The following is a 17,055-nucleotide window of genomic DNA, read 5'->3' as shown; positions in this document are numbered from 1 at the left end:
CCCAGCTTTGGCCCCCAAGGCTGAGCCCGCGGCCCCCGGGCACCATGGTTCAGCTTTGGGCGACAGCACCCTGCGCCAGCTGGACGCCCTTGATCAGCTTCTAGAAGAGGCCAAAGCGTAATGAGTGGGAGAGAGGGGCTGGTGGGGAGGGCGGGCCCGGGCGTGGCAGAGCCAGAGGCAGCTCCGGAGGGGTCGTGGGTGTTCCCTCTAAGTCTGGAATCTGGAAGCTAGGGAGGGGAGGAAGCGGCTCTAGCCTGGGAGGCCTCAGTGAGGGGCAGCCCAGCAGCTCTGCCTGGTCTCCGACGTGCCCTGTCCTCCTTCCTGCCTCCCAGGACCTCAGGCCTGGTGAAACCCGTCTCCTCCGGCTTCTTCGCTGGCGCTGCCGCCTCCCCTCTGCTCCCCACCAGCGCCTCAGCTAGACCTCTCCTCCCCTTCTCCACGGGGCCCGGCAGCCCTCTCTTCCAGCCACCTGCCTTCCAGTCCCAGGGCAGCCCCATGCAGGGGCCCGAGCTCTCCCTGACCAGTGTCCACGTCCCCCTGGAGTCTATCAAGCCTAGTAGGTGTTGGAGGCTTGGGGCGAGAGGGGAGGTGGGGCTCACAACTTGCAGCGTTGTGGGGGACGTGAGAGGGGTGGGAGGGTACAGGCTCTCCGGGCCGGCGTCCCTTAGAGCCGCACGTGGCCCACCTAACCGCTGTCTCGGCCTGTGCTTGTTCCCAGCATGCGCTCTCAGGAGGTCCTGCAGAAGTTCTTCCCCAGACTCCTGGGAGCCTCTGTCACAGGGTCGCCGTGCCCTCGCGCGTGGCTGCGGTGCTCTGCTGGCTGTCTTCAGCCTTCCTCTCCTTCCACACTCACGTGCCCCCTTCTTACAGGCAGCGCCCTTCCTGTGACAGCCTATGATAAAAATGGCTTCCGCATCCTCTTCCATTTTGCCAAGGAGTGTCCTCCAGGACGGCCTGACGTGCTGGTGGTGGTAGTGTCCATGCTGAACACGGCTCCCTTGCCTATCAAGAGCATCGTGCTGCAGGCTGCAGTGCCCAAGGTACCCCCGGCTTCCTGGAGCCTTTAGAGGAAGAATTCACCTGTACCTTGCACCCACTGCGTCCAATCCCAGTTCCATCTCAGGGGCACCTACAGTCTCTTCAAAGGAGTTTCTCTCTCTTTCTCTTTAGTCAATGAAAGTGAAGTTGCAGCCACCCTCTGGGACAGAACTCTCTCCGTTTAGCCCCATCCAGCCACCTGCAGCCATCACCCAGGTCATGCTGCTGGCCAATCCACTGAAGGTGAGCTAGACTGGGGATCTCAGCCTAAAGCCCTGGCTGCCCCAGGTTAGGGCTCGGGAATATCACCTCCCAACCTGGGGTGTTGTGATACCACAGCCATTAACCTGCGTCCCTTCTCTACCCTGGTTCAGTGGCTGAGTGAGGACGAGGTGGTAGGAGCAGGGCCTGTCCCGCAGCACAGAAAGGGCCCCAAGGGTATCACAGACGAGAGCGTCTCACACGCTGCCCCTCTGCCGCAGGAGAAGGCGAGGCTTCGGTACAGGCTGACCTTCGCCTTGGGGGAGCAGCTGAGCACGGAGGTGGGTGAGGTGGACCAGTTCCCTCCTGTGGAGCAGTGGGGGAACCTATGACCCCAGAGGACACTGTCATCTGCACTTTGGAGCCCAGGCAGGCTGCCCTGAGACGGGAGGCTCTCCAGGTCCAGTCCTTCTCCACGTCCTGACTGCAGTGCTTAAGAGCCTTGACGTGGAACAGGGGGCCTGGGCATTGCTGCCAGGAGCCGAGCTGCTGCTGTGATGATCTCTCCTCCTTTGGCCCCCTAAAAGGACCTGTTTTTATCTACCTGTGTGACTTGAAGTGGCCACGTGCATCAGGGGTGGGGAGTGGCCCCAGACTCTGCACCCCTGCCCTGGGAACATGGATCCAGGGCTGGAGTAGGTTTTTCCCCTTGTGCTGGCGTCCTCTGATGCCACATAGGGGGAGGTCTCCAAAGACAGACTCAGGGCCCTCCCTCAAGGACCACGTCCCCACATCCCCAGAGGTCTCAGCTCCCCATTGCTACTCCGTGCTTCCCCTTGGCAGGCTCCTGCTCCCATCTCCATGGAGGTGGGCAAAGCCCAATGGTCCTGAACGGCCCGGGGCCCAGAGTAAGGAGTTGGTGTGCTGCCAGATCTCCAACCCTGCCCTCCATGGGCAGCATCATCCTGGAGTGGCCACTGGATGATGAGTTGTGTGCTTGTCCCTGGTGGTGGCAGGCTGTGTCCTATGGACATTGCAGTAGGACAAGGAACTCAAGCTATTTATTAGAAACAGTAGAACTTGGCCTCATGGCAGCCTAAACTGCAGATAGGAAGGAAGGAAGATGGAAGAGAAGCAGTGTTTCTCCTTCTCCGGAAGCAGGTCCTCAGCACTTTCTGGGAAAAGTGTGCCTCCTGCTACGGGAGCAGGCCATCCTACTCACTCACTACCTCTTGCTCCGCATGAAATAAACTGCTGTCCTGCCCTTCACGCCTCTGAAGGGGAGAACGACTCCCAGCGCCCTGTGTCCTCCTGCTTCGGCCTCCCCGCCTCCCACCAGATGGCCTGTGGTGTGGCACATGATCGGGAACAGGAGGCCTCAGGGTCAGACACGTTGCACTAGGTTTATGTCCATACCTGCTGCCCAGAAACCCTGTCCCCAGCCGCCCAGGGGCACTGTCAGCAAGATGTTGGGTCTGGAGGTGGTGAGATTAGGGGCCTTGCTTGAATCGAGTCACCAGACCCTATTGCTTCGACAGTGCTCATCCCAAGCTGCTCCACCCACTAGATGCGACTGGGCCAGGGGCTCTAGGCCTCACAGGGCAACAGGAGAGAGAGAATCACCAGCTGGGGAATGAGCACACAGCTCACCTGAGCTCAGCTGGACAGGCTCAGACCCATCTCTGGGGAAAGGTGGCACAAACCATGTTCCCTGACCCCTCCCTGCTCCTTGCCAGGCTTCCTTGCTCTATCAATATAGAGGTCATCTCCCCTTCCCTCCCACTGTTGGCAAGCAGGTTTCACTGCTTCACTAGGACAGTCAAAAGTGAATCAATTTCACTACTTAAGGAGTAAGTTGAAGAGCTTTCCAGAGAGGGGCTGCTGAAGCCCTGGGAAGGTCTGTGGGACGACTACGTGGAAATGTACCTTTACGATAAGCTTTAGACTTTAAAATTATTTATGAGTGTTACTCGTTACTATTGAGGTCACTGCTTTGTGACAAAACACTGTACTGGATATATCAACTGCTGCCCTTGTTTTGCTGCATGTTAAATAAAACCATTTTCGCCCTATTTGGAATCCTTCCAATACAGACACCAATCACCCCAGCGCGGGGGAAGGTGCCACTTACGAATTCCAAATGTAGACAGGTGGATATGCTGGCATCACCTGAGGTTGTTGCTGAAAGGTAAGGTTCCTAGACCGTTTTCTTTTTTAAAGAAGATAACCGGAAAGTTAACAGATGATTGTGAGGTGAAGCCAAATTTCAGAAGCACAAGTAAACCACTGAATGCTCTTGTTCAAATTTCTACTTACAAGCAGGAGGGCGCTGCATTCACCGTAACTTCTGGGGGTGGCTTTTTCTCTAAGAAGACAGCTACCTCAGGTTTACAGTGGTGGTAGATGAAAACTCCCTAGATGTAAGAACTGTTAAGTTCTATAAGAACTTGCCTTATATTTGCAAAAGAAAACATTTATTATTTTAAAAATGTATATACATTGCCTTACAAAGATAACATGTTGGAGCCGGCCTCAGGAACCTTCCAATGAGCCTTCTTTTATAATTGACCGAGCAAGATTTCGTGCAAGAGCAAGTCTCAGCATTTCCACCTTGGTGGTCTCTACATCATCATCCTAAAAGCAAAAAGCCTGCATGAGGCACAGCAGGAAGTTTACGTTCTTTATAGTTCCCAAGACTGTCTAATCCAAAGGCAGATAGACAGCATGTAACATTCAGTAGTATCTTCCAGCAAGTTCTTAATACAAGAGATGGAGCTGCATGCAAAGGACCGCTCTGACTGACTGACCGACAGGAAAGAAAAAACAGGGACGAGAACACTAGAATCACCCCATTTTCTCCTAAAAGAAGTCGGTGTGTCACAGTTACAGGTTAAGAGATATCTTAAGAGGCATGTGAGTTTGTAAGGGGCCAACATCTCGGGGGTGGGGGGTACACCTGAGCTAGAAGGAGCCTTTTCTCATCTCCACTGTGCTACCAACAAACTGGAAAAGCTCAGCTGACCTGGAGTTGCTGGGCATCAGGCTCTCCACGCACTGGTCTTTCTGAGGTCAAGTCCTCCAGACATCTCATCAGCTCGTATGTTTGCTCTGCTGAAAAAATCACCTAGGAGAGAGACGCTGCTTCGCTTAGCTGCTCCCCAGCCAAAGCCCGCAGTGGTTTGGGCATGGGCTCAAGCTGAGACAGCCTTTCTTGTATCTCACTTGGAGAAGTGTGCTTTCTGTATGCAGCCCTGGGAGGGTAGAGCAGACCCCCATTCTCACTCCCAGCTCCTGTCAGGGTCCTGGGCTGAGCACTGTCAGTAGACAGATGCCACATTTCAAATTAAGTAGTTTTTCTTGTGTAGATACGGATTTCCAGAGTGGGCGCTATAGGGGAATACGCACGCATGCACGCACACACGCACAGAAGAAAATCACTGTGGACTCAACCTGTACCTGTTTCTGTTCCAAAAGGGGCAAGGCATCTGTTAGTAGTGTCATCCAGAAAGACCGGGGGGCAATCTGGGACGTCATCAATGACAGGAGAAGAGAAGCAGCATCAACAAAACGCTTCTCCCCATATAACCGGTGGAACTCGCGGTACTTTCCTGTTGAGAACAGAGCACACTAAGTCACCTCTGACCCTAAACAAAAGAGACCCCAGACCAGCCTTTCCACAGAGCAAGGAAATTCTTCCAGAGTGGCCTCCAAGCTCACGGGCCAATAAGACCAAAAGGATTCAAAATACACTCTTAAAAGGGGTTCCAGAGAGCCAAACCTGGGAGAATATAAGCATCAATATAAACAAGAGTCATGAATTATAACAGATTGAATAAAATAACCCGTAAGGCCATTACTGATGTAAATGAAAGAATAAACGGGGACCAAGAGGAAGCCTGCCATACAGTGGAATGCCAACTATGAAACACAAGGACTGGCAGTCAGAAAATCACCAGTAGTTACTAAAACCAGTGGGTCAAAGTTTGATGAGAAACAAGACATTAAAAAAAAAAAAAAAAAGAAACAAGACATTTAAATAATCCCAAAGTATCCCTCCACAAATTGTTAGAGGGAAAATCTTTAACCAAGTGACCAAGGTGAACTCCACCAATAAGGGGACAACACTGAGGAGGACACATCACCTCAGTGGAATTCCTGCCCAAATATATAATCCGAGGCTGCTCATGGATAAACCCCAAGTGAGAACATTCTACAAGAGAGCTGAACTGACTCTTCAAAAATGTCAAGATTAAGGAAGCACCAAGAAAGGCAGAGGCACTAATGAGACATGAAAACTAAATTCATGAACCTAGACACAAATAAAGGACATTATTGGGACAACTGATGGAATCAGAATATGGATTAGATGAGAGTATTATATCAGCGCTGAACCTCCTGATTTTCATAACTGTGGTTAAATAAGAGAATGTTCTTATTCTTAAGCAATGCATGCTCAGGTATTTATGGAGAAAGTCTCCATATAAATCTCCAACTTATTTTCCGACTGTTCCCCCAAAAACCTGACTGAGAGAATAAAACAAATGAGGCAAAGTATAAATAACTGGTGAATCTGGATAAAGTGTGTATGGGAGTTCCTTATTCTTTACACTACTTTCACAACTTCTAAGCCTGAAATTACCAGAAAATAAAACGTTACCAAACAATATCTTTTGCAGAGACTGGTACACAGGGTTCCATGTGTTTTAGACTGGAGAAGCCTAGAACAGTCCCTCCAATCTCCATAACCGTCCACCTGTGCCGAAGGTCCAGGGGACAGAGCCCAGAGAGACTCACCCAGGAACGTCAGTCGATCGCTGAGCATCATGGCTGGCCCCAGGTTGTCAATGAGATCCAAATCAGAAAAGCAGCCTCGCTCACAATAATCCCTGAGGAACCTACAAGGCCCGGCCCAGAGATCAGAGCAGCAGTCCCAGGCCCACCTCCTCAGCCTCCCAACTGCCCAGGCAGTACCCAGGAAGCACACACAGATTGAGCCCACCTGTCTGAGACCAGCGTGGCAAAGGCGGCATCTTTGGCTCGAATGCTCCAAGAGAGGGCAGAGCCCAGGCGATTGTTGCGGACAGCTTTCATGGCCAAGATCTTACAAATGCTGCGAACTTTGCAGGGAAAACAGTAAAGACGAAACTTTCACCCTACAAATCACTCCATTCCTGAACCCTGCTGGGAAAGGAGCAGCTTCCCACCTCCTCTGAGCTTTACACGGCTTCTCTGTAGGCTGCAAATACAGTTTGGCCCGCAGAACTAGGAACTTTGAGGTTTATAAATTGTCTCCTGGCAGGACTGGCTTTGTGAGTGGGTTTCATTTCAGGGGTGGTAAAAATCTTTGTATTGCTCCCCACAGATCAGCGCCTCCATTATCTGTCCACATGCTGAAAATCCTACCATCCTTTGGGTCTCGAATGCTGTATGCTTTCAGAGACGGTCATAAACATGCAATTACCTCTGGGAAGAACAACAACTTAGGTTTTTATCATTCGACAGTGAGGGAGCGGAGAAGGGGCCACCATCAGCATCGTTCCTTCCCGTGCTCTCCCCGGGCCACCTCCGGTCCTGCTTCCCCTCCCAGCCAGCCTTAGCCAGCAACTGCAACCCACCTGGGACGAGTCACCTCGCACCTGCCCCAGCCTGACCTCTGGCAAACGTGTGAGAGAAGTGGGTCAGGACCTTTACAACCAGGCAATGGGCTCGACTGCTTCTAGGTCCCAACGGATCCCTAGCTCTCTGTCCCTCCGCAATGATTTTCCTGCGTTTTGGTTTACCTCCTGGCACCCAGTGCCCAGACGCTCTCCAGTCTGGCTCACACGGCATGAGCATAGAGGGTATGCTGGGAGGAGGGCCAACTCACCTTGCTCAGTCATCTGCCGCTGCTCGCAAACCCGCAGCACCTTGAGGGCTTTCTGCTCTGTGCTCAGAGGGATCCGCTCAATGTGCAGCTCCAAGGACACTCGGCCCAGCTCAGGGCAGTGGTCAAAGTAATCCACCCCCAGCTGCCACAGGCTGCACAGGTCCGAGGAGGACAGACGTGAGGGCCTGGGGCTTGGGAATTAGCACCCAAGGCGGCTCCTCCCCCAGACCGTGCAGCCTTCAGGGAACCAGACGGGAGAGAACACAGTCCCAGCTCCACTGGCAGCAGCTGCCTGCTGAAGAGCACCCACTGCCACCCCACGCCCTTGGGGCCGTCCTACCTGTGATGAGCAAAGAGTCCTGAGGCATATTCCAGCAAGAGGAACTCTCTCATGTTGGATCCAAAGCTGGAATAAAACATAACACGGGACCAAGACTCTGGGCCTGCTCTATTCAGGGCCCCCTTCGGCAGCCCAACCTCCCTTCTAGGCACTCGGTTCAACCCACCCTCAAGAGCGTGGATGGCGGCAAGAAGAGGGTTGGCGTGGCCAAGGCGTACTTACTAGAGGTTGTGCGACTGGAGGAGTTTGCAGTGATCCAGCAGGTCTGTCAGATGGGCCACAAACCACCAGTTGCTCAGGGCGATGCTACAGGTTCAGACACAAGGCAAGACGCAAAGTCAGGATGAGAGGGCATGGCCCACATGAGTGGAGTGTAAGCAGGAACCCCACGTGTCTTTTGCTTAAAAACGATGGCAGGGACAGAGGCAAGCTGGAATCTGTTTGGGAGCACAGAGTGAGAAGTTTCTGCCCACCAGGTGGGGACTAGTAACAGACACTGAGAAGGACATTCAACCCCCAAAGCAGCAGCCAATGATACTTTTCAATGGAGAATGTCACACAGAAAATGAAATAAAATCCAGGAACCCAATTAGATATAGAAATTGCGGACACAGAATAACATATAAGAAAAGGACTGAAAGGGACTTCCCTGGCGGTCCAGTGGTTAAGACTCCGCACTTCCAAAGCAGGGGGCACGGGTTCAATCCCTGGTCGGGGAACTAAGATCCCGCATGCCATGCCATGCAGCCGGTGGGGGGGGGGGGGGAGGAGAATAAAAAAATAGAAAAGGACTGAAAGATTGGTGGGTTTTGATTCTTAATGAAACATGGAATTCAAAAGAACATCTTCTTTTGCATTGGAATTTGCTGTTAATTTTTGTTTCATAGTTTTGATTAGTGTACTTTATGGACACAACTATATATAGGATGTCACTTTAAAAACCATCTTGTGTTATCTATTAATACTTTGTTATCTATTACTACTTTGTATAAAGAAATTATTTTTTGTTCGGTTACATGATTTGTAATTTGATTTTATTGGATATGTAATCTGACACATAATGAAAAGTCAGAAGTCCTTCCCCAAACCACATTTTAATCGAAACCTAGAATCATCTGTAGCCCTTGTTAGAAATGACATTTCCTAGGGCCCTCTAAAGGTCTGATTAAATTTTTTACATCATCAACTTCTGTAAACTCTCTAGCGTCATTTTGTGTAGAGTATACTATGCACTTACTGTCAGTGTGCATACATCATTTTGAGTTATATTTTTCATTTGTTACTTGGTGTAGGCCTTCCTGTATCTGTATATAATGCTTGACTATTAAAATCTTGGGAGAGGGAAAAGAAACTTTAATGGTTTCTTTCTGTAAGGCAAGATCAACCCCAAGTAAAGTGGAGGGAGCAGACTAAGGCAACTACACTGTCCCAGGTGTAATCATTCACTAAGGTAAACAATTCTGCTTTCAGGATATAAAAAGAATGGGGATTGGTTTACACTGAATTACTGGATAAATGTTTAAAACTTTTGCCTTCATCTTAGGGATACGGATACTATGATACTTCATCTGCTCCAGAATTCCATCATTATGGAATGTCATTTGGCCTCCCTAAATTTCTTTCATATATTAGATATATTCCAACTTTACTAACAGCTATGCATATGTATCTGACATTCAAACAGCTACGCCAATTTTCAAAAGCGCTTGTATTTCTACTACCACCTTCGAACACGAAGCTCTGCACGTCCGCTGCAGGCTATACCGAGCATCGCGCGCCGACGCGGTTCTGTTGTTGCTGCTGCCTGCGCCTCTCCGCTTGAAGGATCCCAGTTCCCCGACCAGGGAGTGAACCCAGTGAAAGCCCAGAACCCTAACCACTAGGCCGACAGGGAACCCCCTTTGCTCAAATTCTTATAGGGTGCTTCCTTGGTCCAGGATTGCCTTTAACGATGACTTTCATAATTTTGTAACTCTGCTGCGTTCCTTCTTGATTTTGTCCTTTTTAGACAAGAGTCCCAATAAACACGATATCTCTTTATGACAGCCCCCTAAACAAACCCTGACTCAATGGATGTTTTTTCTCTTAACTGTTCTAATTTCATCATAGGTCCTTTGTGTATCAAGTTTTTTTTTTGCTTGGTTGCGCCAGGTCTTAGTTGCGGCATGCATGTAGGATCTAGGTCCCTGACCAGGAATCGAACCTGGGCCCCCGGCATTGGCAGCGTGGAGTCTTAACCACTGCGCCACCAGGGAAGTCCCAATAATTTAAAAGTTTAAAATACTGTTATTTCATTTACTAGAGAGCGATTTAACAAAGTGTGACAACTGGAACTCCAGGCTGCCCTTTCAGCCAGTCACTTACCTCTCTGTATCCCTTTCATCTATAAAATGGAAGTAATTTTACCTCTTGCCTACCTGGACTGTTTTAAGAAAAAAGTGGTAAAATAGATATAAACTGCTTTAAAAAGAGTATTTTTGAACAGTACTCTATATAAATAAAAAAACAGTAAACCTGAGCTTGAAGTTAACACATAACTTGTCCTCTACTTAAACTGCTTACCAACAACTACGGACATGCTGAAAAGCATAGCTGTGTCCATAGGAAAGCACTGCAAATTGGTTCAAATCCAGTCCTGCTACTCAATGACTGACCACTTCATTTCTTTTAACTTCGGCTTCATTGTCAAAGGGAAGGAATTATAATGGTCAATACAGTGCTTTGAGATTCTGAAGCTATCTTCAGAGTTATGACAAATTCAAATATAATAGATGAAATCAGAAATGACCAGTCCTAAGAATAAAATATCATATAAGGTGAGAAAGTGTATACTGAGAAGATGTAAAAACAAGCTGCCTCCTCACATATAAAATCACGCACATCCCCCACCCCTCCCAGAATAAGTTCTCTATAGAAAATTAGTCATGAGGGTTGTCTGAACAGAGGGCTGAAGGATGAGAAGGAACCTGCCAGAGGAAGACAAGGGAAAGGAGCATTCCTGAAATAGAGGAAATAGCCAGTGTGAAGGCTCAGCAGTGGCAAGTAAGCTTGTCTTGTTCCCACTTCAAAATGAAGCCCGTGTGACTCAAACTTCAAGACAGGTGGAGGCCAGCTCACTTAGGGCCTTGTGATGAGAAATCACAGGGACAGTGAACAGGAGAATGGCATGGTTTAAGTTTTAAAAGATCACTTAGGCTCTTCTGTGATAACGGACAGTACAGAGACAGGTGATGGTGGGAAGCCAGTAAGGGGCCACCTGTTAATGGTTCAGGGAAGGGCTTCCCCGGTGGCACAGTGGTTAGGAATCCACCTGCCAAGGCAGGATACACAGGTTCAACCCCTGGCCCCGGAAGATCACACATGCCGCGTAACAACTAGGCCCGTGCGCCGCAACTAGTGAGCCTGCGCTCTGGAGCCCACGAGCCACAACTACTGAGCCCACGTGCCACAACTACTGAAGCCCGTGCTCCACGACGAGAGAAGCCACTGCACCACAACCAAGAGTAGCCCCCGCTCGCCACATCTAGAGGAAGCCCGCACGCAGCAACGAAGACCCAACGCAGCCAAAAATAAATAAATAAATTTATTTTTTTAAAAAAACAGTTTAGGGTAACAGTGATGGGGCTGGGCCATGCCAGTGGCTGGGGAGGGAGCGAGAAGTAGCTGGTTGTGAGATATGTTGTTTGGGTTTTTTTTATAAATTTATTTACTTACTTACTTACTTATTTATTTATTTATTTTTGGCTGCGTTGGGTGTTCGTTGCTGCGTGTGGGCTTTCTCTAGTTGCCGCGAGCAGGGGCTACTCTTTGTTGTGGTGCCAGCTTCTCACTGCAGTGGCTTCTCTTGTTACGGAGCATGGACTCTAGGTGCGGGGGTTTCAGTAGCTGTGGCACGTGGGCTCGGTAGTTGTGGCTCACGGGCTCTAGAGCGCAGGCCCAGCAGTTGTGGCGCACGGGCTTAGTTGCTCTGCGGTACGTGGGATCTTTCCAGACCAGGGCTTGAACCGCATATCCCCTGCATTGGCAGGCGGATTCTTAACCACTGTGCCACCAGAGGAGCCCCAAGATATGTTTTCAAGTTGAGCTAATAGGACTTACCAATAGACTGGTTAGTGCTTAAGAACTCAGTAAACAGTATGGACTTTGGTGAAGGGCTTTGGGTCCAAATACCCACAGAGCCCCTTGTTAGCTGGCAGGGTGACTTTATTAGGCCTCACATTCCTTGCTTGTAAGATAGGCATGAAATAATAGCACCTAAGGTTTGTTGCATGATAAAATGAAATACTCTATAAAAGCTAATAAATGTGAACTATTATTATCACCATCCCTGTAATTATTACCACTTTGTACACAGGTGACTGTACTGGCCTTAGGACTGGTATCCCAGCCACCAGCCTTGCTGTCCTCACGCTCATCAGACTGCTCTTTCTCAAATACAAATTTCATGGCACTGTCCTGCTGAAAATCCTCAGTGGCTCCCCATTTTCATAAAGTCAAAACTATGGGGAATAGTTTATTTGGTCCTTGATAATCTGATTTCTTTCCTACCTCTGTCACCAATTCAAGCCACCTCTCATTTAGTCTTTTGGTTCTATAGAGATGTTTGCAGTTCCTTAAGCAGGTAACAGACCATATTTCTTCCCTGCCTGTGCCTTCTCCCATGCTTTCTCTCTGCCTAAAATGACCTTTTCTAGTGTTCTTCACTAAACTTTTCAGGAATCAACCTAAGTGTAGCCTCCTTAAGGAGCTTTTCCTGACTTCCAATCCGATATAGGGTCCTCTTTTAAGGGATCCCACAACATCTGGTCTAGACTGTAAACTCCATACAAGAAAAACTGCTGTAATCTCAAAGCTTGGTACAGTGTGAGGCACATAACAGATGTCTGATAAATGCGGAACGAGTTGCACTTAAAAAGAAAGAGGTGGGGGAGTAGGCTGGGTGAGGGGGAAACAATATCTCAGCCTCCCAAAACAGCTGCTGTTACCTAGACTTCTAGCTGATGGTTACGGCAATACAGCCAGCAAGGGGGCCGTGGAAGACCCCGGAGCTAAGGCAGCCACGACACACGCCAGTCTGCACAGCCCTCGGGTGTCTTCCCAGAGGGCACACCAGCCTCAGGGCTGCAGGGCAGCGACCACTGAGGCCAAGAACTAATGAAAAGGCTTGAGTGACCGAGACTGGAAGAAGTGCTAAATGAAAACGGACACTAGGGTCTTGTGCAAGTCTGAACAACACAGGTTTTGGATGTTCACACACATATAAAATGGAGAATTCCGAATGCAGGCTCTAAGTGGAACAAGTGAACAAGCCCACTGTTCAAAGATGTCCAGGGAAGACTTAATTAGCTGCGCTGGGGTGGCCTCTGCTGGAAAAGGGAGAACTCTGGGGCCGGGAAGACCCGCGAAGGCCTATGGTGAAGGCCCTACCCTGGGTTAACAACTGTAACCCTCCAATGGACTGTGTGCCCTGCACTGGGGCTACTGTCACCCCCTCATGCCAACCCCATGTCCTGCTTTTCTGGTGGCTCTGCAGCAACCACTGCCTCTGACCAGCCAAGATCTGGTGGCTGTGGACCTTCTTCTGTGAATAGAGCGGGAGGGTCTGTACACACCGATCTACCCTGAAGCCAAGGTAACGGGCTGGGCCAAAGGTCTGACAAGAAGATTCTAGATTAGGCAAACATTAAACTGGACCTCTTCTTAGTTTTTTTTTTTTTTTTTAATTTATTTATTTATTTATTTATTTATGGCTGTGTTGGGTCTTCGTTTCTGTGCGAGGGCTTTCTCTAGTTGCGGCAAGTGGGGGCCACTCTTCATCGCGGTGCGCGGGCCTCTCACTATCGTGGCCTCTCTTGTTGGGAGCACAGGCTCCAGACACGCAGGCTCGGCAAGTGTGGCTCACGGGCCTAGTCGCTCCGCGGCATGTGGGATCTTCCCAGACCAGGGCTCGAACCCGTGTCCCCTGCGTTGGGAGGCAGGTTTTCAACCACTGCACCACCAGGGAAGCCCCTCTTCTTAGTTTTTGAAGGCAGACCTATCTCCTTTTAGTTCGATACTTCTGGAGGACTTTAAGAGCGCCAAGAAGATGCCACCTTGCCCAGCTCCCTGTGGAGTGCGTAGCAGCTCCTGTTCTCCTTTTGCTAGACAGCAAGAAGTAGCGGCTGCACGCCAGAGGGGAAGAGACGAGCCCTTCAGCTGTGGGGATAACAGGCAAACACGTGGCCCTTCAGCTGCGGGGATAACAGGCAAACACGTGGCCCTTCAGCTGCAGGGATAACAGGCAAACACGTGGCCCTTCAGCAGGGGCTGATCAACGGTGGCCTCCAAGGGCCTCTATGCTCTGCTTCAGGATCCCTCTCTGCCCCTTAGGGCCTGGCATAGTTGACATGGGGGTAATCAGGTGCCCCTATAGAAAGCTCCCTTCTAGCGCCTTGAGTAAGGATTCCCCTCATTCCCCTTTCACAGGGTAGTCATGAATCCAGCTGACATCACACCCAAAGCAGCAAGGCTCTCCTATACCACCAGCCCACTGGCCCAACCCCAGACAGACACACCCCTCTTCCCTGGGAACCGAGCTTGGGCCTGACTGGTACAACACTGGAGAAAGCAGGTGTTCACGAGACCCCAGATCCAATCCTTCCCCATCCAGGAGGGCGTTATGTCTAAAACTGTGCTACTCTCTCTGAAGGTACTTCAGCCCTTCTTCCAATTCGTGGATGAGGTCCCGGGACTTGCTTTTCAGTGCCTCTTTCAGAATAGGGTAGGAAGTAGCTTCCTGATCAGAAAAACCCAAACTCCTAGATTCACAGCTAACAGAACTACCTCAGATCCTTTCCTGCTTGCCGGAGCAAGAGACACCCAGACTGAGGGGCTGCAAGCCTTACCCTTCCTCAACTGGCATCAGAGTGATGCTGTTTTCTGTGGCGTTCATAAAAGCCACTCCTCTTTGTTGGCATGTCCTTATCTTTTCCTTCTACTGCCACTGAAAAGAACAAGGTGCTTTCCCTTTTTATTGCCCTTCCTCCTTGCTCTGTTCAAATCTGTTTTGATCTTAAAAATCCAGATGTGGCTTATGAAGGAAGCCCTGGAAGAAATAACCCACTGCTGTTTAGACAACATATTCAGGAATGCCTATTACCTCGAATTATAGGCAGAGTCCCTGACGAAGCCAAATAACGATGTGCGAGCGCCTCTGGAAGTTATTCTCACTAACCCTCCATGCAGATGCCACGCTGGCCCCCAGCCACCATCAGCTGAATTCTGTAAGTCATCTTCCAGCTCCACTAAAGTCCCTATTTTACAGGTTTGTGCAAAGAATACTGACACAAAACCCCTTTTCCTTTCTCCAAATCTAACACCATTTTCTTGAAGCCCTGGCTTGCTTTCGGCCAAACAGGAAAAGTAAGGTAGGGGGTAAGACCTTCCCACTGCCCAGATCTACTAACAAAGATCCAGTCAAAGTCAGTGAATTTGATACTCGAGCAAGGCCATCTGCTCCAGTTCCCAACCTTCTCCCTTCTCCTAGTCTTTGGTGCAACACCTACTTTTCCAGGCTGTACAAGAAGAGAGGGTAAATTCTTTCTGACTTACTGCACATGGGAATTTCTGGAAAGCTTTACCTTGGATTCAGTTTCACATTCCCTTTCCTGCCTTGCTGAAGGTTTGGGGAGAGGTCTGGGGAGAGGGCTGATACAGAATCCCTGCTCTGAACAGACCCAGCCGGGAGCCTAATGGTGTGGTGGCTCTTGGCTCACCAGAGAGTGAGACTGTTGAGAAGTCCCTTAAGGTGGCTGCATGTCCATCAGGTTCCAAGAAATAAGTTTGCTGGCTGTTTCTGGATTTTAAATATCAAAGTAATGTCCTGCAATGTTATTTTAAGTAAACATCCCCGAAATGCAAACTGTTATAGACACAGTAGCCCTCCAGCCTCAGGAAGGCCCCCAGGCTTGTCCAGAGAGAAGCCACTGTCTACCTAATGTGGCTGTGGAGGGGAAGCAGGTCTGTGGCAAGAAGGTTAAGACACCAGCAAGAAGGAACAGGACGTCCTAGAGAAGGATGGCAGTGATGGCTGAACAACACTGTGAATGTACTTAACTGAACTGCACACCTAAGATGGTTAGAATGGTCATGGTGCAGCAGGTCCTACCTGCACTCCTTGATCACTTGGTGGATGTCAAACTCGAAGGCTGCCATCAAAATGTTGTCCAGGGGTTCTGGGCTGCTCTCACCTCCCAGAAACAGGTCAAGGCTGGACTGTGGAAAGGTAGTGACCCATTCAATCTCCAGATGGAAGCAGAGACTCAAGGGGGCAGGCAGAGCTGCTGTATAGGCAACACTGGAGAAGGGTGATGGGGTCCTTCAAAAAGGGCCAAAGGAAAGCTCTTGCCTGTTCTCCAGGGAGGTTCAACTCAATGAAGCCACCCGGTGAAAATGACCAGCAGGGAGCAGAGCCCCCAGGATCCCTGCTCCCCAGCCCCGCCCCAAGGCGCGCAGACTCACCTGGGCATAGAAGTGCAGATCCGTGGGTTTTACCGTGGGGTGAGAGTACAGGAGCCGGGTCACGAGGAAGTGATACCAGGTACTCAGAAGCCCCTTCTGCTCCAGCAGGGCAGCTTCATCTCCCAGCATGACCTGACGAGAGAGGTGCTCTCCCTTAGGTCTGGGGGTGACTTCCCGATCATGCTCCTGACCTCGACCGGAGCATCTGGTTTGAAAGCTCTCGCCTTCCCTCAGAGCCAATAAACAGCCCTGTCTCAGGAGGACCTGTCGTTGCTGCACTGGATGCCAGAGCCCCCGGGGGAAGCCAGGGAAGACCCTGGCCTGGACTTGCTTCCCACAGACCTTGCAGAGAGACTCGAGGTGAGGACTGGAGGCGAACGTGCCGTCCTGGAGGTGCCGCTCACATTCCTCGTGCCAGTGCTGCCACTTCAGCTCCAGCTCCGTTAGTGTCTGAGTGTTACCAGGCTACGGGAAGAGACGCAGAGAGATGCCATCGCCACACAAACCCCTTACACTCATTGAACGAGCCCACCTCCATGACCCAGAAGAGCAGGGCTGCTCGCACATACGCTGAGAATAGGCATGGTCCTCATCAGGTCCCCAAGGATTCGGCACATGCCTGCAGAGGTGGGGCTGCAGTCGGCCTCCTTGGAGAGCATCTGTCGGGCCTCATCCAGCCGGCCCTGCAGCACCAAGACGGTCACCTGGGAGGACGCCCAAGAACACAAGCATTCACGGGAGGCTCAGAAGCCACTCCCCTCAGCCCACACTGGCTTCCTAGCCTTGGAGAAACGTGATGGTTCCTTCCCTCCAGAGGTAATCCAATTCATCCAATCTCCCAGTTTTAACCTATACCATGCTTTTCAAACTGCACGTTGTAACCCATTGCAGGTTATGACCAACTTTTAAAAAATAAATAAAATAGAAAATAAAATATACCAGAGTGCATCAAATAAAGTATTGGTTCATAAACGTTTCAGTTCAAATACATATACATGTATATATACAAACACTCAGTATAAATACAGTTGATCCTTTCTATTCAGATTCCGTATTTGTGAATATGCCTACCTGCTAAAACTTATTTGTAACCCCAAAGTCAATATCCGAG

The 17,055-nt window shown here is 50.0% G+C and overlaps 2 protein-coding genes across 6 annotated transcripts in view; one reads left to right on the top strand and one right to left on the bottom strand.

Moving 5' to 3' along the window:
• The window catches only part of GGA3 (golgi associated, gamma adaptin ear containing, ARF binding protein 3), a 16,264-nt gene extending 12,680 nt beyond the window's left edge, over window positions 1-3,584 (top strand). For 2 of the 4 annotated variants that reach the window (XM_036836079.1, XM_036836081.1), the window contains 5 exons: window positions 1-117; window positions 333-556; window positions 871-1,040; window positions 1,171-1,281; window positions 1,521-3,311. The exon at window positions 1-117 is cut by the window's left edge and continues 179 nt beyond it. In XM_036836079.1, the coding sequence (XP_036691974.1) occupies window positions 1-117; window positions 333-556; window positions 871-1,040; window positions 1,171-1,281; window positions 1,521-1,631 (733 nt within the window). In that variant the 3' untranslated portion in view covers window positions 1,632-3,311. Of the gene's footprint in view, window positions 118-332; window positions 557-870; window positions 1,041-1,170; window positions 1,282-1,520; window positions 3,312-3,332 lie in introns of those variants that run through there. The other 2 variants (XM_036836080.1, XR_005017728.1) reach the window with 2 other exon arrangements.
• A 107-nt stretch (window positions 3,585-3,691) lies between these two features.
• The window catches only part of NUP85 (nucleoporin 85), a 29,056-nt gene continuing 15,692 nt past the window's right edge, over window positions 3,692-17,055 (bottom strand). Inside the window, exons 8-19 of one of the 2 annotated variants that reach the window (XM_036836083.1) lie at window positions 16,514-16,648; window positions 16,287-16,409; window positions 15,945-16,076; window positions 15,592-15,698; window positions 7,668-7,751; window positions 7,446-7,511; window positions 7,106-7,257; window positions 6,239-6,356; window positions 6,034-6,134; window positions 4,696-4,847; window positions 4,262-4,363; window positions 3,692-3,873 (exon numbers count right to left, since the gene is read on the bottom strand). In XM_036836083.1, the coding sequence (XP_036691978.1) occupies window positions 3,772-3,873; window positions 4,262-4,363; window positions 4,696-4,847; window positions 6,034-6,134; window positions 6,239-6,356; window positions 7,106-7,257; window positions 7,446-7,511; window positions 7,668-7,751; window positions 15,592-15,698; window positions 15,945-16,076; window positions 16,287-16,409; window positions 16,514-16,648 (1,374 nt within the window). In that variant the 3' untranslated portion in view covers window positions 3,692-3,771. Of the gene's footprint in view, window positions 3,889-4,261; window positions 4,364-4,695; window positions 4,848-6,033; window positions 6,135-6,238; window positions 6,357-7,105; window positions 7,258-7,445; window positions 7,512-7,667; window positions 7,752-15,591; window positions 15,699-15,944; window positions 16,077-16,286; window positions 16,410-16,513; window positions 16,649-17,055 lie in introns of both variants that reach the window. The other variant, XM_036836084.1, reaches the window with a different exon arrangement.

This window comes from Balaenoptera musculus, chromosome 20 (genome assembly GCF_009873245.2).
Source record: "Balaenoptera musculus isolate JJ_BM4_2016_0621 chromosome 20, mBalMus1.pri.v3, whole genome shotgun sequence".
Taxonomy (NCBI): Eukaryota; Metazoa; Chordata; class Mammalia; order Artiodactyla; family Balaenopteridae; genus Balaenoptera; species Balaenoptera musculus.
This window is presented reverse-complemented; position numbering and strand designations above follow the sequence as displayed.